Raw genomic sequence first — 26,635 nt, forward strand, 5'->3', positions numbered from 1 at the left:
TTTAGTAAAAATAAATAAGAGACTCTTAGCACATAAATACGTTTATTGCGGACGTACATCTTTTTTGGACAGAGCGGAACAGTTGGTTGGTTTAAGGAAACAACATCAGTCATCAACATATCAACTTCTTCCATTTACTGAATTTTTCCTAATTTCTTAATGTCATTAAACAATGTTTAATTATTGTGAGAACAGGTAAGCTGGCATGTTTCCAGGTATAAGAACCAGTGTCTCCTAACATTCCAGAGTACACATCCATGCTGGAGCTGGATAATTCAGTCAAACGTAACCTTGTTTTAAATAAATGTGAAATGGTCATCCTTCATTGATAATCGTCAATGGAAAAAACTCTTTAACTTGCAGGCTATCAACTCTCTGCTACATTACCCAGCTGAACATAATCAATTGTTGTACACCTTCGTAGCTTAATCTATACTCCACTCTATGACTATAGGTGTACAAATTAGGCTTTACACCTGCCAGGGATTCACACATTAAAGCTCACGGACAAAGGCAAAAGGTCCTTCTACAAGGCTTCTTAACTGACCTGTGGTCCCATCTTAACCACTCTCCGTTTCACATTTTACAGCATCGCTTGGCTTGGCTTGTCATGTGATGTCAATGCATTTGGGCAAACCCTGACCTAGTGTGAGGTTTTAAAGGAAAACAAGCCTTCATCAAGGCTTTAATGAAGTATCAAATCAACTAACTAACTGAGATAATCCTATCCTATAAACCAGCTGGGATAAACAGTACAGTATAACACAAGAAGATATCAATTCAACTCAATCTTTATTTCAGATTTCAGAAGAGGCGGTCCTCTTTTGGGACAATAGAGCAGCACGCCTGTTACTTCAGAACCCCCCCCCCCCCCTCTCTCTCTCTCAAGGGTTTCCACTGTTGCATGTGGCTGAATGCACCCAGTGCTCTTTGAACATGACCCTGACAGAGAGAGTGTGTGTGTGTGTGTGTGTGTGCGAGCGAATGTCTCTTGAAATAACCATTGCTAGATGCCTCTGATTTGCCTGAGGTGACTGTAGTCTGTGTTTGTTTCCACAGTGCAGTAGCACTGTCCAAGTTTGGATTCATGGTCAATACATATACACTTACGGAACACACACACACACACACATCAATTCACGCTGAACTGTGCATGGGCTACTGTATGTGTGTGTGTGTATGTATGTGTGCGTGTGTTCACGGTTGGCTTTGTTTGAAGCGTAGGTAAAGAGATGTGGTGTCTGTTGAGCAGCCGTGTGTGTGTGTGTGTGTGTGTGTGTGTGTGTGTGTGTGTGTGTGTTCATGGTCGGCAGCGTTGTATGAAGCGTGGGTACAGACACACGTCTCTGATGTGGTGTCTGTTGAGCAGCCAGGTGAGGAAGCGCTCCAGGCCCAATCCGTATCCACCGTGGGGACAGGTACCGTACTTCCTCTGTAAAAAGACACACACAAACATCATCATAAGCGTCATCTAGACTTTGTTTACAAGCTCACATCGCGCCGTGATATGACGCGTTGTGAGCTTGTAGATCGGCTATTTTGCACACCACCATAGTGCGACGACGTATAAAATAGTGGTTAATCAGATAAAAAATATATTCAAGTTTCTTCATGTCGATTCATTGATATATATGAAAGGAATATGCATAAAAAAACCTTGCGTCTCGATTATTGGTTCTAAATACCGGATTCGATATATTTTCGGTTAATTGCCCAGCCCTACGACAGAGTATAAATTAAGGACAGGCCCAAATGCACAGGCTGATGGACTGATAGACACAGTACCTGGTCATTGTACCAGTAGTAGGGTGTTGGGTCGATTCCTTCTCTCTTGAATCCCTCTTGAAGCTCTTCTGCGTCCCAGATACGCATGGAGCCTCCAACGATCTCGCCCACGTTGGGCATCAACACATCCACCTAAAAACACACCAGACACGCCAATTAGATCAACACATCCACCACAGACCAGTCAATCAGTGAGTCAGGCTCAGTCAGTCACATTATCACGACTGCTGAAAAACATTTGCAGCCAAATCACTACACTGGCAGATAGAAATACTGATGTACCACGCTGTGTGTTCCTAGATCAGTAAGTGTGAATGAAGGAATTTGGTGCTCAGGAGATAGATAAGCGCGCAGTAATGCACCTACAGTATATTCATGTCAGTGTACATGTATGTGCTTTGTGTAGGTGCATGCGTGGTCAGGGTGTGCAGTGCTGTTAGTTGTTAAGGACATTCACAAGCCAGTCTATTTAAAGGAGCTGTTGATGGAAAAGGAAAACAATTCAAGTGGCTCAAGCAACTCATCCTGGGAACAAAGTCAACGAAAGTCACCAATGGTGACAGCCAATACAATACTCTGCTATTGATGTCAACAGACTAGCCAATGGTGTGACCGTTTGGTGACCATCTGTGTGTAGCGCTATCCGTAACACTGACATGAACAGAAAGACAAGACCGGTCTCTCACTCTGCTCATCTCTCTTTAGCAGGTTACCATAGCAACGATGAGTCACAACTGTCTTCACCTTCTGTTTCCTGTAGTTTCTCCCTCTCTCTCTCTCCCTGTTTCGTTATATTCTTCCTGTCTTTTTTGTTCCTTTTGTCTTTCTGCCCGTGTCTAACATCAGTCTCATTTTGTCTGTCTCCTTTATTCACCTTCTGCAGTGTAACATTCTTCTCTTGTCTTTCCGTTTTAGTTTGTCTTCCATTTGTAAACTGTATATAAATGTCCTGCATGTATATGTGTTTCTTTTGGGTCTTAAATCTCTGTGTATTAATATGTCTTAATGCTTAAAAGTTGTGTACAGCACTTTGAATTGCCTTGTTTAAATGTGCTGCACAAATTAACTTGCCTTGTCTTACAGCCATCTATCTCATAGACTTGTGGACCGTTGGTTACAGACCAAGGGTTTCCATGGAACACGACTGTGGACTACCATTACAATATACTTTATTATAGCTGGTATTGTTATTGCTGTCATTACAGCTGTTATTATTGTTGTTGCTTGTATGCCTCTTGTATGTGAGTCAACATTATATTAAAATTGAATATCTGTCTCCATTTCCACTCGCTTCTGTCCACCTTTCTCCATGTCCGTCTGTCTCTAGCATGATAGGCGGACAAATTGCAGATCTACAAGAATAAAATGATGTGACTTTTGTGATGCATTGTGAGCTTATAAATCAGCTATTTGCAGCATGTGACGGCATCATGCGACAGAGCATAAATTGCATATCTGTTTCCTTGACGCTGGCCCAGAACAGCCAGGAGAGGAAACCCTTTGTTGCTGCCCTACATGCCAGTCGGCATAAAGGGCAGAAAGAAAGTCTCCTTTGTATTCGTCTCCCTCCCTCTCTCTTTATCGTTCTCTCCTCTCCAGCCAGGTAGTGAGGTAAGAGACTAAGAGTTCGTACCGATTCGGTCAGGCGCTTGTCGTCAGTACAGCGCTGCATGTAGAAGGATTTGATCTCGGCGGGGAAGCGGCACAGCAGGATGGTCTCATTGATGCTGTCTGTCATCAGCCTCTCCGGAGCCTCTGGGATGTCCTGAAACCAGAAGAACACACAGTGAACTCTCTGGAATGTCCTGAAACCAGAACATAAAGGAAAACTGGCAGAAAAAAACTCGCTCGCTGCATAAATATTAAGAATAACTCCTTAGACAGAGACTTAGAATTAGAAAATAGAATGTATTTATTTTGAATTGCTCATAAAGTGCTATGTGCTCATAGTGAGGGGAGTTTGTTTACTCTTGAGTGGGAAAACAATGTTGCAATTTAAGCAAATCATTTGGGGACCCCCTAAAAAACCCTTTGGGAACCCCCCTGGGCCCACAGGTTGAGAACCAAAGTTCTAGGGCACAGCCAAAAACACACCTGCCTGTGCCAGAGAAGCCACTGCCTCCATCTAGTGGTGAGACATCGGTACTACTACTACTACTACTGCTGCTGCTCATGACCCTTTTCTGAACTGTGTGCAGGTTAACAACCACAATCAAGCAAATACCTCAATATAAATGGCATTGGAAAGGCCCAAAATCTTTGCTAATAAGTCGGCCATGCAGAGTCTCAGGTTTCGTGAAAAAAAAAGGGGAAAAAATCTATTACCACCCAAAAATAAATTTCAACTGCCCCTAGCGGCCTAACGGTAAGGCCGACGGAAATGGCAGTGGACGTGTTGAATGCAGCTCAAACTAGATACTCAGGTATCTAGTGTGTCGCCGTACGACCTTCCTAGCCCGTGTTATTAATGAAAAACGGGCGACGATGGCCAAAACTCAATCGAAAATCGGCGTAAGTGGCCGTTTTCAAGATGTTTTGGCCATCATCTCTGGAACGGAAGGTCCATTCTGCTCAGTTCAAAGCTTGTTGGGTTTGTCGGGTGTTCGGGCCTAAGAGTATGGTAATGATTCGGGCCGGGCCAAGAACTCTCAGGCCTGTTGAGAACTCTAGTGGAGACTAACAGTAATAGTAGTAGTAATAGTATTTAGGAACATCACATATCTAATTTCTCTTCCTAACATTTTAATGACATGGGGCTGTGGAACAACTTCACTGAGGAAATTCTTTAAAAAGAATCTTTTAAAGACACACTCACAAAACATAGTTAGGAAAATAATCTGAAAACTTTAAAAGGTAGAGTAAGTGATATTTTTTCGTAGTTTTTTGTTAAAAAGGTTAAAGTACTATATTCTGATAGTAATCATTGCTACAGAGCGTTTGTTTGGTCACAGGGGTCTCTCCAGCTCTTTAGTAAACATAATATAGAACATTTTCAGGTAGGTGACAACATTTAAGCCAATCAGGAGAGAGCACTGAAAATGCATTTTCTGTTTAATAAAGAGCTGGAGAGACATGGGAGACTCCTGTTACTGAACAAACACTCTATAGCAATGAGTACTATCAGAATATAGAGCTATTTAACACTTATTTTAACTAAAGTAAATCACTTACCCTACCTTTAATACTGGTCTGATCGTCAACTAAATGAGTTGGCGTTCCTTACCTCTCCAAACTCGTAGTATGTGCCGTCATCCTTTTTGATGTCATGCTCTTTAAGCCAATCAATGGCTTCAGTGTACTCCATCCTCTTAAAGGGTCTCTTGGGGGGCTTGAAGTCCTGAAGGATATGAGCAGATTATTACTATTATTAATATCATTGATTGGCATTGATGACCGGACAGTGAGGTCTACAAACTTACAGTAGCTTGCCCTATGTTATGGAGTTATGTCATAGAGAGTTGTGTAGGCTACACAACCTGGCTGGGTTAAGGATATAAACCCGACGATCGAATCTCTTATTAACGTGGCAGCACGGGATCACTGCCGCCCGTCCGAGTCTCACGGGGAATATCCTACATGACTGCTTGTGCACTGCTCGGTATGGGTTAAATAAATTAATATACAAACCCCATTCACGGCGATGTGATTGGTATCATAATATGTCATTCATGTAGGCTACAAGCCTACGTGACAAAGATTGTACCGCTACGGATTACATGAAAGACACAGGTAGGCGTGTGTGAGAGAGAGAGAGAGAGAGAGGCGTGTGTGTGCCTTGACAGGCAGCGAGGCGAGGCGGGTAATCGAAACTGTTTTTGGCTTTCCATGCTTTATGTGGTCGTATTCTGGTTTTCCATGTCGTAAAATCAGGGCGTTTCGAGAATATTTAAGGGCGTGTTATTTAAATGACGCTCGGTTTCAGTTGTGACATTTATCAAGGCTCCGACCCAATGTACGCTAGGATTGGCTATGTAGGATTCGTTGATAAATGTGACTTTGACGTTGGTGTACGGCTGAATATATGGAAAAATATACGCCGGTTTATACGCTCCGTTGATAAATGAGGGCCAGTATGTGTGTGTGTGTGTGTGTGTGTGTGTACACATACTGGGTTCAGGTCATAGAGCAGGGAGGCAGCAGGGGACTTGAGCACACGGTCCACCACATCACACACCAGGTCCTCCAGTCTGTTCAGCAGGTCCTCAAACGACATGAAGGGACATTCAGCCTCAATGTGGGTGTACCTGAGAGAGAGAGAGAGAGAGAGAGAGACAGAGAGAAGGACAGATAAGAGAGAGGAGAATGGCTTCATTTCTTTATTTACCCTAGTCATTACAGAGAAGGAGAGCATCTAGACCAACTTCTTTCAAACCACTTAATAGCACACCGGTTATTAAAAATAGATTCCACGTTTACATCGACACCCTCCCTTCTCTCAAAGCCTCCCTTTGCTCTCGATCATTCAAATTCCAAAAACAAAATCGACCTGCCGATATATCGGTTTGGTCCATTTATCATTATTATTTGTCATTATTTCGTATTTTTTACGACATCGGTATCTGCAATTATGTAGCCGATGTGCCTATTTTTTTTTTACAACGTTCCCTATTTTGGGCATAGACAGAACTTTTCAAAAGGACTACAAAAAAATCTGGCATCGCCTTTGCGAGGTGTTTCGAGCTTTTTGATCTGCTATTTTAACAATATTTATCTGTGGAACCGAGTCAAACCGAATTGAATGCTTCAACTCCTACAATTCCAAGTGCTTGTCATGGTGGGGGGTCCCCAGTTAAAATATGATTATTTTAGGGGGGGATCGTGGCCTGAAAAGGTTGAGAACCACTGCTCTATGCAGTATTCTTCTCTCATCATCACCCGCTCTCTGAACACTATTTTCTGCCCCAAACTGAACCCTCATCAACTCACTCGGCCAGATGTCTGCGCGTGCGGGACAGCTCGGCGCGGAAGGACTGGGCGATGCAGAAGGTGTCTCCCAGCGCGGGGATGCAGGTCTCCAGGTAGAGCTGGGAGGACTGGGTCAGGTACGCCTCCTCCCCAAAGTAGTTGAGGTTGAACAGCGTGGAGCCGCCCTCCACTTGGGTCTGGACAAAGGTGGGAGGGGTGATCTAGAGGGGGGGGTGGGGGGGCGGGGAGGAAGGAAACTAGGAGTTAGCATGGTTTAGAGCTAAATAAACTGCCCACGAAACTAAACTGGTCGATCATTTCTCCTCTTTAACTCATTTCCTGCCATACACGCATAAAGTCGTTCTATTAACCCATTGAGACCTGAAGCCGATTCTACATGTCTCCTAAATCTCAACAGTATTCTGAAAAACGTATGTTTCTATGTCAGTGGTGTTCAATCTTTTTCATGTCAAGGACCCCCAAAATTGTATGTATTTAGCCGCGGACCCCCATCAAAATATTATGTTCCAGGGACCCCCAGAAGCAACGATTTGAGTTTAAAATGCTCGCTTTAAAAATATATATATTCAAAGATTTGCACACATTTTCACTATTTTTCAAAAATAGCAGATCTACAAGCTCGTAGCGCGGCAGCTTGTAGATCTGCTATTTTTGAATAGCCCAAAGTGTAAAATAATGCTTTTTAGCTCAAATCTAAAAATGACACAGTTCCAGGTCTTAAAGGGTTAACTCATTTCCTGCCATACACGCATAAAGTCGTTCTATTAAAAAAAATTGGCACGCTGTTTTAGGCACCGTAACACAGCTGTGGGATGATCCATCGTCACTCAGAGAAGAAGTATGTGGAATCATTCCAAAAAAACGTCACTTCCATCCGCGCTGGCGATGGGATTTTCAGAAAAACACCTCGAACTCAGTTGCTGTTTTTTTTGCATTGAAAACGTTTTCAGCGGGCCAAAGCCCTAAAATGGCGGATCGCGGTTGGAACGTTGTTGTTCCTCTGGATACACAGATCCCTCCGCCTACCCACGGGGAACTATTTGTTTAGTTTTTTTGGTACACAATGTCGCTTGCACGGCGTTTCAAAGATCATCGGATGAAGGTAATTACGCTGGCAAGGGGATAACAAACGATGTTTAATACCTTGGCGGGTGATGTGCTAATAATACCCATTGGTATTGTATTTTATATAATTTTTATTGTTGATTAGTCACCTTTACAACGAGGTACAGCTTGTAAGGATTGGGCATTCGTGGAATGAGCGACACAGCTAAACGTGTGGGTAACGCCCCCAAAAAACACTTGCCAAAATCACCCAATATGCTTCTGTTGGTATTCGCTCTCGTTTTGAGCGACCTGCCAGCACACAACTACTGGCAGGGTGTGTACTGGCAGGTCGCTCAAAACCAGGCACCTGAGCATGGGTTCTGCAACTTTGCCGAGTTTGTGTGTATGCACCAAGCAGCAAACACTGCCCCCATGGAAAGATGCCACGTCTGTCCCTTCAGGATAAGACCCATGGTGCAATAAGGCAAGTGGAAGCTGGTGTTCCGTTACGCAGAGTGGCAGCATTATTTGGAGTCAGCCCTGGTACCTGGTAAACGTAGGACCGAGTCCTGTGAGACCGGTGAAGTCAGAGGAAGACAACAAACCCAAGAAGACCGGTTCCTCACCCTTGCGTCACTGAGGAACACATAGGTTTTCTTCCAGAGATTTACAGGCAAGATTTGCACAACAGTACCAAAGACAGATGTCAAAGTTGCAGAACCCATGCTCAGGTGCCAGTCACACACCTGTGACTGGCACACACCTGCCTGCAAATGGTACCAGGGCTGACACCAAATAATGCATAACCTGCGCGACGGAACACCGTGCTATGCTCATGCAGGTGTACTATGCTCAAGTACTGTACTTGAGTAAATGTACTTAGTTACTTTACACCAGTGGTTCTCAAACTTTCCCATGTCAAGGACCCCCAAATCGACACTCATTAGCCCGCGGACCCCCACTTGAAACGATATGCCAGGAACCCCCCATAAGAGAAGATTTTTACGGCTCTAGCAGTGATTCTCAACCATTTTAAATTTCAAGGACCCCCAGTATGACATGCATTAGAGGCTACGGACCCCCATTTAATGGCATTCATGTCTCTGGGACCCCAATTTATATCGTAAAATCAATGTTAATTTAACTCAGAGAGTGTACAAATGGAACCAAATGGACCCGTTAGGGTCCATTTGGTTCCATTTGTACACTCTCAGAGTTACAGACCGATAAGCAGGGGTGCACATAGGAGTGCCTCTAACAGCCGCCGCGTGCAGCGAGCTGCGAGTCGCAGCCTGTCTGTGTGTCAGGATGCGAGGCTCACACAATCACAACATGCGTCCCCCTGCGCCTATGGCTGTACATGGGGCCGACGCGTGCTTTAGCGTGATTGTGTGAGTGCGGCTTCAGGAAGTAAATTCCTAGCCTCGATCTCCAGGCTTTTAGTTTTTAGTTTTGCTAAAAAATAAAAGCTTGGAAATTCCTGTCCCAGCTGTTGGTACGCAAAAGCACCTCGCGTCGTCTGATGTGGTGTGCATTATTTATTTTGGGTGCGCATGCGCACCTGCGCACCAGTTATGTGCACCCATAAGGGTCTATTTGGTTCCTCCTAACTATCTATCATTTAGCTGAGGACCCCCTGGAACTCCCTCAAGGACCCCTGGGGGTCCCCGGACCCCACTTTCCCGCGGGTTCCTCACCTCACAGTATCCGCGGCTGAAGAAGTGCTCCCTGAAGCACTGCGTGACGGTGGAGCGCACCCGGAGGATCTTGGACACGCTCTCTCCTCGGATCATCATGTGGCGGTTGTTCAGCTGCACGTCCACGTCCGACTCCTCGTTGATCAGGTTGTCGGCGCCGCCCGCCGGGGCTAGGCCAATCAGCTCCCAGAAGTCGCAGTTCAGCTCGTGGCCGCCGGGAGCCTATTGGTGGAGGACGGGGGAGGAAGGATGGGTGATGTCATGAGATACTTTAACAATATTTGGTTCATACTTTATGCCAGTGGTTCTCAAACTTGTGTCAAGGACCACCAAAATGATATGTATTTGGCCGCGGACCGCCCCATTTCAAATATTTTGTTCCAGGGACACCCAGAAGCAAATTTTTGAGTTACAAAAAAAACTCAGTGCCACGCTATGAGCTTGTATATCTGCTATTTTTGAATAGCCAAAGTATATAAGGTTAAAATTATTAAGTGGGTGCTATATTAACACATTTTTCTGGGGACCCCCTGGAACCGCCCCCCATGGACCCCTGGGGGTCCCCGGACCCCACTTAGAGAACCAATGCACCAGCAGACACATGGAAACACATTCAACGTATGTCTGATTTTTTTATGTTTTAGTTTTTTCCCATAGTATGACTCTGGCATAATTTTTACGCTCCAAAATACACATATATTGAAAATAAAAAAATGTTTACCTGCTGTTGATCTGACCATCTGAATGATATGCAGAGCCCTATCAATACAGCCAGGCTTATTAGAAGATTTAAATGAAATATTCAAAGTGAACCATAACATGTTTCTCGAAATGTTTTACTGTTATTCCGATAAAAGTAAAACAAATGTTTTACTGTTATTTCCCCCCCATGTACTCCCTTGTCAATGCCGACCTTGACCTCTACTGGTTGGTATTGGGTAGGGCGTAGGCAACAACATGTGGCCAACAAACAAGAAGCCAGTCGCTTCCAGATCTGGCAACATCGGGAAACATTTCTCGCTTTTCGCGGCACTTTCGCAGGGCTTGCTTTCGCTGTGCCATCGCAGCGCTTTCATGGCGAAAATATACGATTTTCAGAAAGAGTGAAAATAGCAGGTCTAAAAGCTCACAATGCTTTATTATTCTGCATTTCATCAGTACAATTAATGCAATAAACAGTCTACTGTCCATTCCCCACATTAACCAATCTTTTATCAGATCGTTTATCGTTTCCTAAACCCTGACATCGGTCAAGTGCTGCTGCTGCTTATCTTGTGTACATTTACCTGTTTGCCCTCTGGTACGGCCGTTACCGTTCCATACAGAGCCACCGTGCTCTCTGTGGACAGCACCAAGGCATTGTAACAATGACACTGAAACACAACAAGGAGGCAAAATCATGTTATAAAATACAGTAAGACTCTCCAACAGTAATTGTTCAAGTTGTTTCCATGACACATAAGGAAGTAATGCAGATGAACAAGCAAGAGGTGAGGCAATGGAGGAGTTACACAAAGAAAAATAATAGAATAGAATTACAACCCCTAGTCTAGACGAGGCAACACAGGAAGTAACACATATATGACGATGATATATAATGATCATATATTTTCACAATAAAACATTTTGAAAGATAAGGGGAACTAAATCAACAGCATGCATTCCTAGCAGTTTTTTTAATAATCCAATTAACATTGTGGTCACATGAATGACGAAGTTAATAGAAATTGTACACAAATTCAAATAAATGAGTTTAATTAATAAAGGATGGAAATACCAGTTTATCATTCAGAACACATTGGAGGTAACCACTACCATCTCTCAGGATGATGAACAGCAGGTTCTTTCCTAAGAAGAAAGATGGGTGACATTCAGTAAGGAAGACGCAATACAAGTTCAAGTTCAACCTCATGTCACACCAATATTTCACTCAACGTACTTGCATAAGCAACGGACAAATAAACCTTGTCCATTGTCATGTGTATTATAATACTTGGGTTCTGGCTTTAACAATAAGGACACACCATGCCAAACACAACATAAAACTCTACAAACCCAAACAGATGTATACATTATACATAATATACAGTACAGTAAACTGTTGCAGAGATGGGTGGTGGTGTGTGATTTAATGCTCTGGTAATGTTTAAAGTATGAAAGATTGAACAGCTCTTGAACAGCACATGTCTTTTCAAGCCCTAGTTTCACAAAGTTAATGTCGAAGCAACCGAGGTTGTTACAAAAGTTAAAAAAAAGGATCAACAAAGAATAACAAACAAATTCTCTATTGAATTTATGCAGTGGAATTCTTTTTTCTAACATATGCTCAGAGAAATACTGCACGAGTCTGGTGCGGTCTTATTATTTTACCTTGTTTCCTCAGTCGATGAACCCATCCAAACACCTTCACTCTCTGACCTCTCATGGGTTCCATGCCGCCGATCTTCACCTGGATAAACAAAGAAAAAAGAAAGAAGGTATGTAAGAAATTTGACTGAAGAGACTAAACCATGATTAAATATTTAACAATTAGACAGACAGACATGTTTGCAGTTTGACAACGATACAGACACACGTCACAAAGACAGATATACAAACAAATACAGTCATGCCAAGCAGGCCTCTTGGCCTGTACTGTCTGTGTCCATGTTTCATACACACAGTCAACGCTGCACATAACATAGATGCACACAGATCACACAATGGCACCAAATGGACCTGTACAAATGTAACCAAATTTGGTTCTATTTGTACGCTCTCAGAGTTACAGCCCCATAAGGGTACATTTGGTTCTTAACTACAAGAATCATTTTGCTGGGGAACCCCTGGAACCCCCTCAAGGACCGCACTATGAGAACGACTGGACTAACGGACAGCCATGAAAAGGAGGCAAATGAACCAACACAGAACAAAGCGACAGAAAGACCAACAGACCGTTTTTGCCTCAGGCAGGCTAGGATCCATCTCCACGACGATTTTCTTGGCGTCTTCCAAGTTTTTTTCTCGCTTCTCGCCGTCCACAGCCTGTGGGTCACACAGGAAACATCACTTTATATGCCATTTTGGAATATTATTTAACCACATGAGCCCTAGCATCTGTATCCTGGGCATGTGATAATAGGCGAACAATGCATCACATTGCAACGTGTTGAGAGCTTGTACATCGGCTATTTTTGGCAAATATATTCGGTGCATCATCGTTTTTTCGCCGATTATGACATGCCAAAAATAGGGATGCTAGGAGGTTAAGCTTGTAGGCTAGAGCTTTCATCAGCAACTAAGAATTTAAGATCAAACTGAGCTTGCTTGACACAAAAATGTTTTTGCCTGGATACAAACATACCAGATAATGATTAATTACCAAGAATGAACCACTTTTATCACCCAACATCATTGTACCCCTAACCAAAAATATGCCTATTATACAGCATTTGAGCAGCTGTTTTGGTTGCATGATGCCTGATTACATACTGACACATACCTCCTTCTTGTCTTTGGCACCAGTTTTCTGCTGCTCACGGTTGAAGGCTTTCTTGACATTCTTCATCGCGGTCTTGGAAATAAGGGCCCAGCGCTGCAGGGATGGGAGGGGAGGAAGAGAAATTGAACACTTAAATCAACTACAGCACAAGAAACATGTAGGTAGGGCGTGGGCGTGTGGACAAAATCAAATACCAAATACTTCTACCGTATATACATTTTGGGATGATATCAATCGTTTTAGTAATTTTCAAATTTCTTTGAAAATAGCTAAAATAGTATATACATAAGATAGACATAGCCCATTAATAATTAGTTTCTCCTTACCTCTTCTTCCTTCTGTGAGTCCACATAGATGGTCGGGAAAGGCTCCTTCCCAACAAACAGCAGAGCCTGTGGAAATAAAGTGATGTGAAAATGGGCTCAGGTCATTAACATATGTCAAATTAAACTGTAAGTACAAGGGTCAGACCCATACTTGTCAAGGATGAAGTGCAAAGGCAAAAAGAAGGAAAAAAAAAGACACAAGAACTAAGAATAGTACAAAAGCTTTTTTTTCAAAACATTTTTTTTTTCATTATTGTGTCCCGAACTGGTAACACATTTCTAAAGGAGTCAGAGGTCAGAAATGTTATTGGCTAACAGCTGGTTGATCACCATCCCAGCCTAACCGTGATCTTAACCAAATCCACGCCTAAACGTCTTCCTTTTCTTCTTACAATTTAGAGTAGCCAATCATTTTTGTGCCCTTTGTTCTCCAAATTTTGACATCATGCCAATTAAGTCCTCCCCATGCATTTCTGTGTTGCGACTGCTGTTGTACCCTTCTGGCTCACCTGCCAGTGAGGAGCCCCTACTGGGAGGTTCCGTTCTACTCCTCCTGCTCAAAACCTCCTGCTGACACAACAGGCACCACCCCAGCCCATAGGAGTACGTGCAGCGACAAAGATAACCCTCCCTGGAATCTCTGCTCGGCTTCCCCTCCCCCTAACACGGACAATCGTGTTCGTATATACAGACACACTCGGGGCAAACCAGAGGCACTGTGTGGTGGATTCGAAAAACGCTAGACTCCGCTGTAGTTTGACAGGTACTTTACCCCCTGCAACACCTGAGCACCCTAACACTAAACATCTCTAACCTATAAATGCCTAAATACAACCTTTTATTTTGATATTTATTTTAGTTTTTTCAATAAAAGCACTCAAATATCGTATTTCTCTTATCACGGTCAAGTATGTTCACTATCATAAAATATCCAGACTTCAGTATTAACCCATTAAGACCTGAGAAGATTCTTAAAAAATATCTAAATCCTAACGGTTTTGGGGGAAAAAAAATCTAAAACTTTTTTTTTCAAGATTTTTCATAAATAGCAGATCTACAAGCTCATAGCGCGGCACTCGGTGCCGCGCTATGAGCTTGTAGATCTGCTATTTTTGAAGAGCCAAAGAAATCTAAAAATGACACAGATGCGTCCCAGGTCTTAATAATTAGAAGGTTACGTATATACAGCAATAGGGAATATGAGTATCATTTATACGGTTTGTTCATTTCTCATGAAAAACTCTATTACAGGATTGCAAGTTTGAGTGAAAATGTGAGTCCTGTTATTGCTTGAAAACCTCAGCTTTTTACAAATGCAACACAATTCATCAACTCTCTTATCCAGATGGCATACGTTGGTACATAGTCTAACTTCCAGTTAAGGAGAATCATAAACACAACCCTTTTATAACATTACAACAGAACCACGTGTGACATGGGGGGGACAGGGGTAAATGCAACAATGTCTATTTATTTACATTGTCCCTGACATAATATAATCAAACATAAAATGGTTTACTACCTTCAGACTGGTCTTGAAGGGCTTCTGCTCGCTTCCGTCTCCATCCTGGTCACTGCCCTCTTTGTCTGATACATACAGCTCCCCTGTAGAAACACAAGTAGATACAGATTAGGGTAACTAATTATCTTATTATTCTATAATCTATTACCCTTTTCAATTAATCGCATAATCAAGAACTAAGCACGTTTATTATAGTTTTAGATTATTTATATATTAATCAATCTTATGCCCAAAATAGGGATTTTTATTAATCAATTATTTGATCAAAATATGGAATATAGATAATTTTCTATAATAGATTCAATGAATTAGTTCAGGGGTTTTCAACTGATTGTGAACCAGGGACCACCACCAAGACAACAACCTGGGGACCACTGTTGTGTTGGGTGGGGATATGGGCTTAGGGTTTTTGGTAACACTTGCTATGCATTCCATGTCTATAATGCATTATCATCAGCTCATAACACTGTACGATTATAGTTATAAGAACAAAAATATGCATAACCCTTTTACAAGACGGTTTCTCAAACAATGGTCCATGGACAAATGTTCTTAAATAATAACTGAAATATTATGCTAGTGAGCAGTGCATTTTTGGGTGATTGAAAATGTCTCTTACTTTATCCATGCAGCCTTCTATATTAAACACATGTTAACTGATATACTGATTTGTAACTTATGTATGAGTGAGCAGACACATGTTATTCCATGGGCACATTTCCTAATAATGATAACCAAGGCAATCCGGTAGACTTCCCCTTCTTGAGATTCTAACTCCCCTTTCCTGTGGAAGTTCTTGACCTCCTTACTTTCCAGTAACTGCTGTCAACAACATTGACGTGTCATCATAGGTCACCAGATTATCGAGTGAACCGTTTCTCAACTAGTGGTTCATGGAATGATTACGGGTAGTCCATGTCTGTCTCTTCTTGGCTAATGTGGAGTCTCACGTCATTTTCTGGCACAAACCTTGCCCTGTACATATTCTTCAGGTACGCCAGCATTAAGATACTACGGTCACAGAGATACGTAGTTACAAGAGGTCAAATACATGTTTCTTTAGTGTATGTCATTTAGTGTAAACTCTGGTCATTCTGCCTGACAACTCATCCAGCACTTCACAACAAGGGACTGCGTTTCATGTGCCTCGATCTTGACGTGTCAATAGGCTGATCCTTGTTTGTAGTTGTTAAGCTTGAAGTACTTTTGGAATTGAAGCATAAGCCTCCTCAAAGGACCGCTGATAATGATGATAATGTCTTTAATTCCTCTGTCCTCAAATACCAAGTTACTAAGTTTCTCCAAAATAAAACATAATGAAAATAAATCAATAAAACAATCTTCACTTTCCTACATTACTGAATGCATGATCAGGGAACAGATACAATACCTCCACGGACCACCAGTGGTCCACGGACCACCAGTTGAAAACCCCTGAATTAGTTTGATTAACTGTTGCACCCCAATACAGATCCTTTCATTACCACACAAAAGACATGACAGGTGGGCTTCATGTTCATGGCATTCATCTCGGGTTAAACACAGAATGAATGGGTTCACCAACATCATTGAAAAGAGCATGTTTACTGTGACTGTTTCGAAGCAAAACAAAGCGCACAGCGGCGTTGGGATACCATCGGCTCACGTTTTCAGAATGTGGCATAGGCCACCCCTTCCCTGTTCCGGTTCAGTTTCTCACAGTTCTGTTCGATTGGCTTGACAGTAGATTTGAACCGGAAACATACGACACCTTCGTATGCAAACACCTATTATGATGATACCTTCAATCCATTTCTGGTTCAAATCAGCTGCCGAGCCAATCAAAGACAGTGAAAAAGGACGACAGTACAGTTATGCACAGAGCCTATAAACCAGGGGTAGGCACAGGTGTCTATATTGGCACACTGGAGGGCGATCACTGGCACACTGGCATAAGTGTGTGAGAGACGATTTTTCTTTTAGTCAATTAAATTAAGTCCCCTCACATCTGTATGCAAATTGAATCCTGCACATAATTCTACATTCATTGAATTCAAACTCTGACTGGGGAGGGAGATAGGTGAGGTTCTGAGTCTAATGGTCATTACATCCTGAACATTTCAAAAAACAAATAAAGGTCGTTATGTATGGTCAATCTGTTGGAAATATTTTTTTTGATGTGGTGTCCTAATTAAACATAATGTTTATATGGCACACCGACTATCAAGAAAATAAAATGTGGCACTTTGTGTCAAAAAGGTTGCTGACCCCTGCTACACACCATGCTCTCCCATACAATAGAAACGCTCTCCTGGAAATCACCAACACAATAATTGGCCTGGATCAGGAAATGGGTGCTGTGTCACCTTCTGAAAACTGCACCGAGACGATAAATCTGTTTGCCCCGTTACAAAAAAAAAGTGATATCGTTATCAGTTTTCAAATTATACTGTTGATTTAAACTGCATGAGCATGCTGCAAGTGTGTTAGGAGTTATCTGATGTGATGCCCTGAACCAGCTGGATAAAAACAATTGTATATTTGAAGTCTCCTCCTTATGCTGTGTACAGACATTGGCTTCAAATTATCACCTTGACTCATCTTCAGGCATTTTCCCTCCCTCATCAACACATAACAAATAGTGATGATGTCATATTCCACTTTCTTTTGCATATAATATAACCTACGGTTTTGGATGCATTGCATTCGTTTCAAGAATCCTTGACTAGAGTCTGAAAGTAAAATAAAAGGTGTTTCTTCTCTGTCATGGTTTTGTTGGTAACATGGCTCACAAATAGAGTAAAAAAAAATAAGGGCTCACATCACTCCATCAACAGCAAAAGCAGCAGCTGTTAGCCACCTCGCAATTAGGTATAGTTCGTTCACATGACGTCATGGCGGAACTTCAACCTGGTTTTAGCAGTTTCTCCATTGGCATTTACAACCAGTTCATCTACATAAACGTTCAGATTTCAAATATAAAGTGCTGACCCCATGGCCACGGATGTTACAAGTTCAAACGGGTGGGTCTAAGTACCCGTATCTTCCGTATTATTCAATTAAAAAAAGCATTTTAATCCGATCGGTGGCTTTATCATAGAGTTATTATGTTTCAGAGTGCAGTACACCTCCCAACCGATGGGGTCGCGTAGTTAAAAGCATATGGAGAAAACGTGGAGAAAATGGCCACCGATCGGATTAAAATGCTTTTTATTGAACGATACGGAAGATACGGGTACTTAGACCCACCCGTTTCAACTCGTTACAGCCGTGACCGTGGGGTCAGCACTTTGTATTTGAATTCTGACCGTTTATGTAGATGTACGAGTTGTAAATGGAGAAAGTGCCGAAACCAGGTTCAAGTTCCGCCATGACTGTCATGATATGACAGTCATGTTTCAGGGCTAAATCTGATGCGACCATTGATACAGTAAAATCCAGAGAGTTCTTCATTTAACTCTTGATTAGTGTACACACGTACACCAACTTTTTTGTAGACATTTAACACTCTCAGGTTTACTGCAGAATGAATAATAAATATGTGTAACCATACGCTTTAACCATTGGGTTTAACAGCTAGCCGCGTGCTACTAGGTTCAAGTTGACAGTTACACTGGCATTGGTGACCTATTGACTATGGTGACTCCAGGGGGCGCCGTTTAAATGGGGCTGCTATGATAAATACTATCAACAAAACACCATTTCTCCAAAGTGCCTCTGAATCAATGGTTGCATGTGTTGGACAACAACCTCAAATGTCATCCGAAACTCTTTAACAGCGAGGCGAGTAGTCGCAGAAATAGACGAGTCACCGATTCAGGCGTAACACTTAGCGTTAGCCACCCGGACTGATGCAATACTAAAACGTCTCACACCTGACCCGACACACATCCCTCTCCTCCTCTCTTACCCACTGCCAGCTGTTCCGCACCTTTTGTTACGCCTTCTGCCATGACTGGCCAAAGAACACTCCAGCAAATAACCAAAAGGAAACCGAATTAAATGCGGTTTAAAAACGATGAATGAATGACAACTGTCGCTGCGAAGCCAGTCTTGTCCCTTCACGCGAGTTCTGAGTTTCACGTCAGCTTCCGCCGGGCGTGAGGGGCGTCACCACAACCAGGCTGTAAATGGCTGGGTTTCTATTCACTGCTCAGTGCTGAGATCCGGTCTAAAGCCCGCCTACCATGTCCTGTAATTTACACGTACACATACATGGGCGCACGCAGACCCGTGTCCGTAGCCGCTCTAGACCGGATCTGCAACCATAGCTGCGGACCCAGGATTTGTTTGGCTTTAAAATATTTCGATTTTCCAGATTGAATCAGGAAGAATCCAGATCAAATATAGCTGCAAGCAGCAATACGGGGGCCAATCGGTGTAATGACAAGCCTCTTTATAATAAAGTTAGCTTTCTACTTATTTGTTTCATGAAATGTGCACCAAAGTTCACGAGTAAAACCTTCATTCTAATACGGGAATCACTGTTTTGATGTGTCTACTGACAGCTGAACTGTCTTTACTGAGCTGCAATATTAAACGATAAACTTTAACTTTATCCTTGTAACAGAGTGTTTCTATATTGCAGTATTGATACCAGTGGTGTTCCCAGGAATTACGTTTAGGGCAGGCGAGATTTTTTTCTCCCCCCCCCCCTCCCTCTGAAGGGGGGGGGGGGGGGGTACACTGACTACAAAACTGAAAAACGCTAATAAAAACAATAAGTATAATCAATGTATGTATTGCGCTGGTCCTGGCGCCGCCTGGACCGGTCCTGGTCTTGGCAGCGGTGGTGAAAGGTAGTGTCCTCTGGATGAATCTCTTCTTCAGCGGTGGTCTCTTCATGTTGTAGTTTAGTAATGAATGGCTCAAGCTGCTCTCAGAGCCCCTTTTATGCCAGGTGAGTACCAGGTGATGGTCCAGACCCCCACCCCTGGCACCCCATGAAGACATTTGCATCACTATAGGCGAGGGTCGCTCTGCTGAATGGATAGTGTATTGGCTGTCTGGCGGGCTAACGGCCCGACGGCCAGTTTTCGATTTGGATTTTTTTTTCACTGCCTGTTTCTCAGTCAGTCTTTTACTTTATTTTCTATTTTAGTTGGGCAGGCGGCCGCCTGCCTTGCCTCTATGGTGGGTACGCCACTGATTGATACTTTTTTTGAGTACTTTTTCCACCACTGACCCTGGTAGGCCACTCTCCACTTTTTTTTGTGTGAGTGTGACACACTGACACTGTTGCCACAAATAGTATTCTGCATGTAACACATGTTATATTAGTATACAAATAACCTGAACTAGATTAAATCAAAACTACCAAATGTTTCTCAAGACATTATATATTCTGAAATTAGACATTTTACCAGCCTGTTCACCATGAAAAACAATGACAACAGGTTGCATGCCATATGGCTTTTATTTGAGGGTCACATGTAGGCCTCAATCAACCAAATGATGAAGAAGCATTGTCTTGCATTATTAATGACGATATTCTGGGTGATTCCTCATATTCTGGGTGATTCCTCCGAGTGTTTTACTCAAGGAGCTGTGTAAGAAGCACATAAACACACTATTACACACCAAATGACAAATAATTGGCTCACTCATGACTTTATGACAATTATTTAACAGTTGCTATTGCTGTTATTGAAGAGAGCATACTGTGGTACTGGCATATTGCTCATGGTAATAGAGTTTCTTTGTTTTTTTATTTTCAGTCTCTTTTTTAGAGTCTAAAGTTTCACAAATCTCTCTAAGCTGTACCGTTTAAAATAATAATACATCAAATGCTTTAGAAGTGCTAATAACAATATCAAATAAACAAATGTAAAATAAAGGCTCACTCATCAGTCACTAGGCAGATCAGCCGTGTCTTCTACGTGGTCCCCCGTTGAATGCACTGCCAGTCCACCTTGATGCACCAATCCCATTGACTGCATCGGGCATCCATCCTCACCAGGCGCCACAACCTTCTCTGTGATATCTTGCAGTTTCCGGTTACAGCCAATTTCCCGTTACAGCTAACAGGGAGGAGAGAGAAGTTAGAACATATTCTGTGCTGTGCGTGCGTGTGTGTCAGTGGTGGAAAAAGTACTAACATTTTAAAACAGTTACAAGTAAAAGTATCAATGTATCAATACTGCAATGTAGAAATACTCTGTTACGAGTAAAAGTCCAGAATTCAAAATGTACTTGAGTAAAAGTACAAAAGTCTTGGTATCAAAATGTATTTAAAGTACCAAAAGTAGAAAGTATTCATTATGAAAAAAGTCAGAATTTCACGTTTTCAAATGTATAAAAATCTTTTGAAAATAGCAGATCTACAAGCTCACAATGAGTCGCGATGCGACGCATTGTGAGCTATCTATCATTGTGAGCTATCTATCATTGTGATCTGCTATTTTCAAATCGCCGAAATATATATAGGGCTGAAGTGGTTAATGTATGTTTTGTAATAATAATCAAAATCTACAAAGTAAGTTGTCAAATAATTGTAGTGGAGTAAAAGTATAATATTTGCCTCTGAGATGTAGTGGAGTAGAAGTAAAAGTACTGACATTTGGAAATACTCCAGTAAAGTAAAAGTACCAAAATGTTTTACTTAAGTACAGTACTTGAGTAAAGTACTTAGTTACTTTCCACCACTGTGTGCGTGTGTGGGTGCGTGTGCGTGTGCGTGTGCGTGTGCGTGTGCGTGTGTGTGTGCGTGCGTGCGTGCGTGCGTGCGTGCGTGCGTGCGTGCGTGCGTGCGTGCGTGCGTGCGTGCGTGCGTGTTTTCTTACAGATGCGTAATCCAATCTGTAACTTTACGTCCACAGTTAGTGCCGTACGTGTCCCACATGAATTCACGGTCCATCCGGTATCCATACATGACTGATGTGATGACGATTTTAGACATCCTCGGTTCTGCAGAGAAGAACCAGTTAGTAAAAACGGGTCGCGGCCGCCGGGACTCGAGGAATACGCCTGGAGGAATACCGTCGGAGGCCGCGCAACGTGCGATTCGAATTCGGTGCCGATCGGATCCCGCGTTCGTGACATGTGCCGTTTAGATTTGAGGAAATAGGCCCCTCCCACTAAAGAAACAGGCCCCTCCCACAAATGTAGCGGGCCAATGACATCATCATGTCACTCCTGAGATCACTTGCTTTTCTTTTTGAGAGAACTGATCCCCCCAAAAAACTGGATATTCACTACATTTTGCGCATTTGTGGAGCCTCCTATGGATCAAAGTGGAAATTCTTTTAGGGATTCGTTAAGTAAACCACCCTCGACATGTGATTCAAATTTGGGATTGACGGGACATTTCGTTCGTGATTTTTGGCATTCTTTGTAAAACGGGTCCCTCCCAATAACTTTGGAAGCCAATTACGGATGAACGGTAAGGACTATCAAAATGCCGTTTGGATATGTTTATTGCATGGGTCCAGAGATCATGTGTACCGAATTTGGATAAAATACGTGGGAGGAGGAGCTAAAAGTGTGGTTGCCCTATTCGGGCAACCACACTAATAAAACAATCAATTCAATAGCTACACTACCTACATCAAAAATACAGATAATCGCATTGCTAACATAAGTGACCCTACTATTCTGCAACATGTTCTAAAAGCCATGCTTTGACCCTTATCTTAAAAAGGAGATGGCTGCTGGTGCTCTTTATAGTCAGGGGTAGCGAGTTCCAGTTAACTGCTCCTACAAATCTAAATGAGCGTTCTGAATGGGCTTCGCTAAGCTTCTGAAAAAGCTTACAGAGGTACACAGGGGCGCTGTTTATGTAGATGTTATGCACCATTTTGAGAAACCTGTAGCTTCTCTTTTAGGGCTTTGGTTAGGCCACCGTACCATGAGCCAATAGCATAGTCGAAACTACATAGAACCACTGAGTTTGCAAATAAGTGAAGACTAGCCGAGTCCAGAAACTGCGCTTTCCTGGTTAAGAATTTGGTTCTGCCATTCACCTTACTGATGGTTTTAAGAGCCATGATTTCACCACACAGGCTGTGTTAAATTTGTTTCTGAATTAATGTGTGCACTGAGATCAGCATTTAAGCTAAGATTGTGTGTTTTGTTGTATTTATTTTTACGGTGGTCAAAAATGTCTTTATAGAAAAGCATCCATAAGTCAAGGCCTTATAGTCAATATCTTCAAGCTGACAATACAGAGTTTCTTACTTACCGCAATACACAAACATGAGCTGTGTGCGAGCACACACTTTTACTATTGGACACACACACACACACACACACACACACACACACACACACACACACACACGCACACACACACACACACACACACACACACACACACACACACACACACACACACACACACACACACACACACACACACACACACACACACACACACACACATTTATTAGAATTCCACAAGTATTCTTTTATAACAATGGACAATTTTCAACATCTACGTACTGTATATAAGAATTATTTATTCACATTACTAACTGAAAGTGATTTCATGGGGTCATGCAGTGTCCAAGTTAAGTTTGAATTAAATTTGCATTAATGTCCAGTTTTCAACCTGTTAAGGACAGAAGTGTACTTACTAGCTTCACTGTGCACCTCCCAGCTTACAGCAGCCAGCACTGAAACATACACAACCGTGTCAAATATGACATAAATACACTAACATGAAACATTTTTAGATCAATCAATAGGGAGATCACGAGCCTCAAGATAAAGACATTTGTTCCAGGGACCCCCAAAAGCAAAGATTTTAGTTAAAAATGTTCGCTTTAAAGAAATATATATAAAATTTTCAAAATGTTTCACGATAAAAAAAAAAAATAGCAGATCTACAAGCTCATAGCGCAGCATGAAGTGACACGCTATGTGCATGCATATCTCCATTTGGTTTCATTTGGGTCCAACGGGTCCATTTGGTTCCATTTGTACACTGTCTGAGTTACATACTTGTAAGGGTGAATTTAGACCCCCCTAAAGGCACCCAGAGAGTCCCTGAAATCCACTTTGAGAACCAACTGCTATAGGGGATAAAATATAACCCAGTCTACTTACCAATGAGGGCGAGGATACTGAGGTTGGCCATGTTGTCAGCTCAAAGGAGAACAACCGATGCACGACCTGCTTCAATCCGGGTGAGGGTTCTATTTATTATATTTATTATTGCACAGTGCTTGGTAGTCCCCCCCCCCCACTGCACTGACTTACTCATTCAGCTCAGGGCCTGCATGGGGGTGGAGACCTGCCTGTGGCGGAGTCCTTTCTAGAGCTGGACCAATCAGGAAGAAGGAGGCCTCCTGCTATTTAAGAGCTGTCAGCCGCTGTGTGTTTTGGCAGTGTGTGTGACATGCTGCCCGTGGTGTTACACGCTGTCCATGGAGACGGTGCTCAGGGAATGTTTGGTCTAACTGTGGTGTCCAAAAGTTTGGTAACACTGTGTTCTTGACATGCACCCTCCTTGAATTGTTGAATTTGTTTTGTTTTGGTACACCCTGTTTGGGAAATGTTGAACTTGCTACGGTGACATGTTAAAGTGAAGAGTTTCGGGGCAACCTTTGGTTGACTGATTGTCAGTTTACTTGTGTCAAGCAGTTTGACTTGATTTAATTGATTCCTCCACAACTCTGTTGTGAGTTTTGTTTATAGAGCTACAAGCGCCAGTTTCTTGTACAAAGCCAACTTTTGATATAGTTTAGAGTAGTTAGATTAGAGCGGAGTTCTATTGTAATTTTCATTTGGTGTAGGTTAGGTTAGTTAGAGATTTAAAAGTAAGTATAGGTTTAGCTTGGTTCATTTGGTTAGAAGTGTAGTTTAAAGGTCTAAGGGAGGAGTGATAATTACCTCCCCCTTTTGGCCCCAGAAAGGTGAATTTTCAGGACTGTTTTAAAGGAAGCCAGTGGACCACTTTTTTTAACTGATGAATTATACTGCAAAGACTCTGGAGTGGACTGTTGGGTTATTACTATTTTCATTTACTATTAACTGCATGAACCATTTCAGTCTAACAATAGGCCCTGTTGACCATAATCCATTTAAGGATATAGGGTAATTGATAATTATTTGTTAAAATAAGCTCAAGGCTATAGAGTATTTGAACAGTAACAGGGGTTTCCCTGTCTCTCCGGCTCTTTAGTAAATAAAAATGCATTTTCAGGTCAGGATACCAATTGTATCCAATCAGGAGAGAGAACACACACGGGATACAGATTAAACAAGTGAAATTGGAAGTGATGACACAAAGAAATGAACCACTTAAACCCCATATGGGTCTATACTTCAGTTTTCTGATTTCTGTTATTGTGGGGAATTTGTTTAGCTGAAAATAGCCGATGCGACTGTTGTGAGCTCGTCGGTCGGCTGTTTTCTGTGAAAGCCTTCCCCACAATAAGGATGCTGGGGTTTAAGTGGTTAACAGAAGACAATGCAACTGGAACACTAAAATTAAAGCCGACTAAAACTATGACGAAAAATGTTCGTCGAGACGTCGACTACTACCTTTTCACTGACAAAAACTAAATAAAAACTAAGCTATGATGATTAAAACTAAGACTAAATGTATTGTTAATTTAGTCAACAAATAAAAATGTGACTAAAATGTTAGGGAGATCCAGTAGAACTAAGAGACAAGTCACTTTATGTTTGGTTGCGCTCGGGTGTTGCGCTCTGAAAATAGCAGATGTACAAGCTCACAACGTGTCGTGCTGGGACGCATCGTGAGCTTGTAGACCAAGTGTAAAATCAGCCATTACGACGCGGCCAGACAAAATCAACTGTACATTCAGTCGACTAAAATCTTATGATATTTAGTCGACTAAAACTAGAATAAAACAAACTTTTCAGGTGACTAAAATATGACTAAAACTAAATGACATTTTATTCAAAAGACTATGACTAAACTAAATCAAATAGCTCCTGATAGGCTGAAATTGGCAACCCGCCTGAAAAAATATTTTCTATTTATTAAAGAGCTGGAGAGACGGACCCTTTTTTTTGTTTATAAACATGGTCTCAGCTACCTAGGGTCCCTCTTGATCTGCACTGTGAACATGTGTGTACTTTTGATAGGTGTTGATCTCAAAAAAAGTTTTTGGTTGATGAGGCAAATTTATATTATTTTATGATATTGCTTAGCATTGATTGGTCTGTGTTGCCAGCTTGAGTTTGAGAGCTGAGAACATGGGCCTAAAACACCAGCTGCTGATAAGGCCGGAAAAGGGAGTTCAGGTCGGCAGGTCACAGTTAACAGCAAGTCAGTGGCCCTTTTGTTTTATGGCTGTGCAGGGGAGATGTGTTTGTTTTAGCACTAACAAGCTCAGGCGAAAAGATCCAAAGTATTATTGTTTTACTTGCCAATTTGAGCTGGCAGTCAGGGAGCAAGTCAGTCTATCTTTGAGCCTTAATAACTGGAACAACATGTCTGATGTGTGAATGTTCGAGCGCTGTAAATACATCTTTCTATTAACATTTTATATCGCATCTGAGTCAAGGTTTATCTGATCTTTTGAGAGTTTCAATTCCGCTAGACTTCAAAGTCAAGGTCAAGTTTATTAATATGTCGCAAACTGGGCAATTTACGTTAGTGCGGATAATATAAAACTCTAAAACACAGTAAACATACATAAACAAGACATAGACATAGACTTAAAAACTGGAGTCCATAAATTATAAGCAAGGATTTCCTCATCAGGGTCTATGTATGTTTCATTCATGCATTAATCTTTTCCACCATTGTTTAGAGTAGCAGAGGCGCCTCTAAATAGTATAAGTCAACTCCTTGAGAGTGTTTTTGTTCTTCATGTTCACTTGACTTTTATGATGGCGTAAGCCTGATGTCCTGTCTGTCCTGTGTGCCAGTTGTTAGGTGATGTTCACTTGTACATAT

At 42.1% G+C, this 26,635-nt stretch overlaps 1 protein-coding gene across 2 annotated transcripts; it reads right to left on the reverse strand.

Moving 5' to 3' along the window:
- Window positions 1–889: 889 nt before the first annotated feature.
- On the reverse strand, window positions 890–18,840 carry nars1 (asparaginyl-tRNA synthetase 1). 2 transcript variants are annotated; one of them, XM_080418985.1, is made up of 15 exons: window positions 18,695–18,840; window positions 14,785–14,867; window positions 13,263–13,328; window positions 12,937–13,029; window positions 12,390–12,479; window positions 11,826–11,904; window positions 11,233–11,303; window positions 10,742–10,828; window positions 9,456–9,677; window positions 6,712–6,911; window positions 5,894–6,029; window positions 5,009–5,122; window positions 3,419–3,550; window positions 1,786–1,917; window positions 890–1,432 (listed from the first exon to the last, which is right to left on the reverse strand). In XM_080418985.1, exons 1-15 carry the CDS (start codon window positions 18,714–18,716, stop codon window positions 1,301–1,303), a joined length of 1,659 nt encoding a protein of 552 aa, XP_080275111.1. In that variant the 5' UTR covers window positions 18,717–18,840; the 3' UTR covers window positions 890–1,300. The 2 variants fall into 2 exon arrangements, with proteins under 2 accessions (XP_080275111.1, XP_080275110.1); XM_080418984.1 differs by having other exon boundaries at window positions 891–1,432; window positions 18,674–18,840.
- Between the last annotated feature and the right edge of the window lie 7,795 nt (window positions 18,841–26,635).

The sequence above is a fragment of the Gymnoscopelus braueri genome (genome assembly GCF_963280865.1).
Source record: "Gymnoscopelus braueri genome assembly, chromosome: 22".
NCBI classification, from domain to species: domain Eukaryota; kingdom Metazoa; phylum Chordata; class Actinopteri; order Myctophiformes; family Myctophidae; genus Gymnoscopelus; species Gymnoscopelus braueri.

Bases quoted from the DNA above. Each gene is read 5' to 3' on its own strand.
- nars1 (XM_080418984.1), bottom strand. From the start codon at position 18,716: ATGGCAGAAGGCGTAACAAAAGGTGCGGAACAGCTGGCAGTGG. The intron at 14,868-18,673 runs GTAAGAGAGGAG...GTGTTTCTACAG, and splicing joins TGCGGAACAGCTGGCAGTGG to GGGAGCTGTATGTATCAGAC. The intron at 11,304-11,825 runs GTAAAATAATAA...CTTTCTTCTTAG, and splicing joins TCATCGACTGAGGAAACAAG to GAAAGAACCTGCTGTTCATC.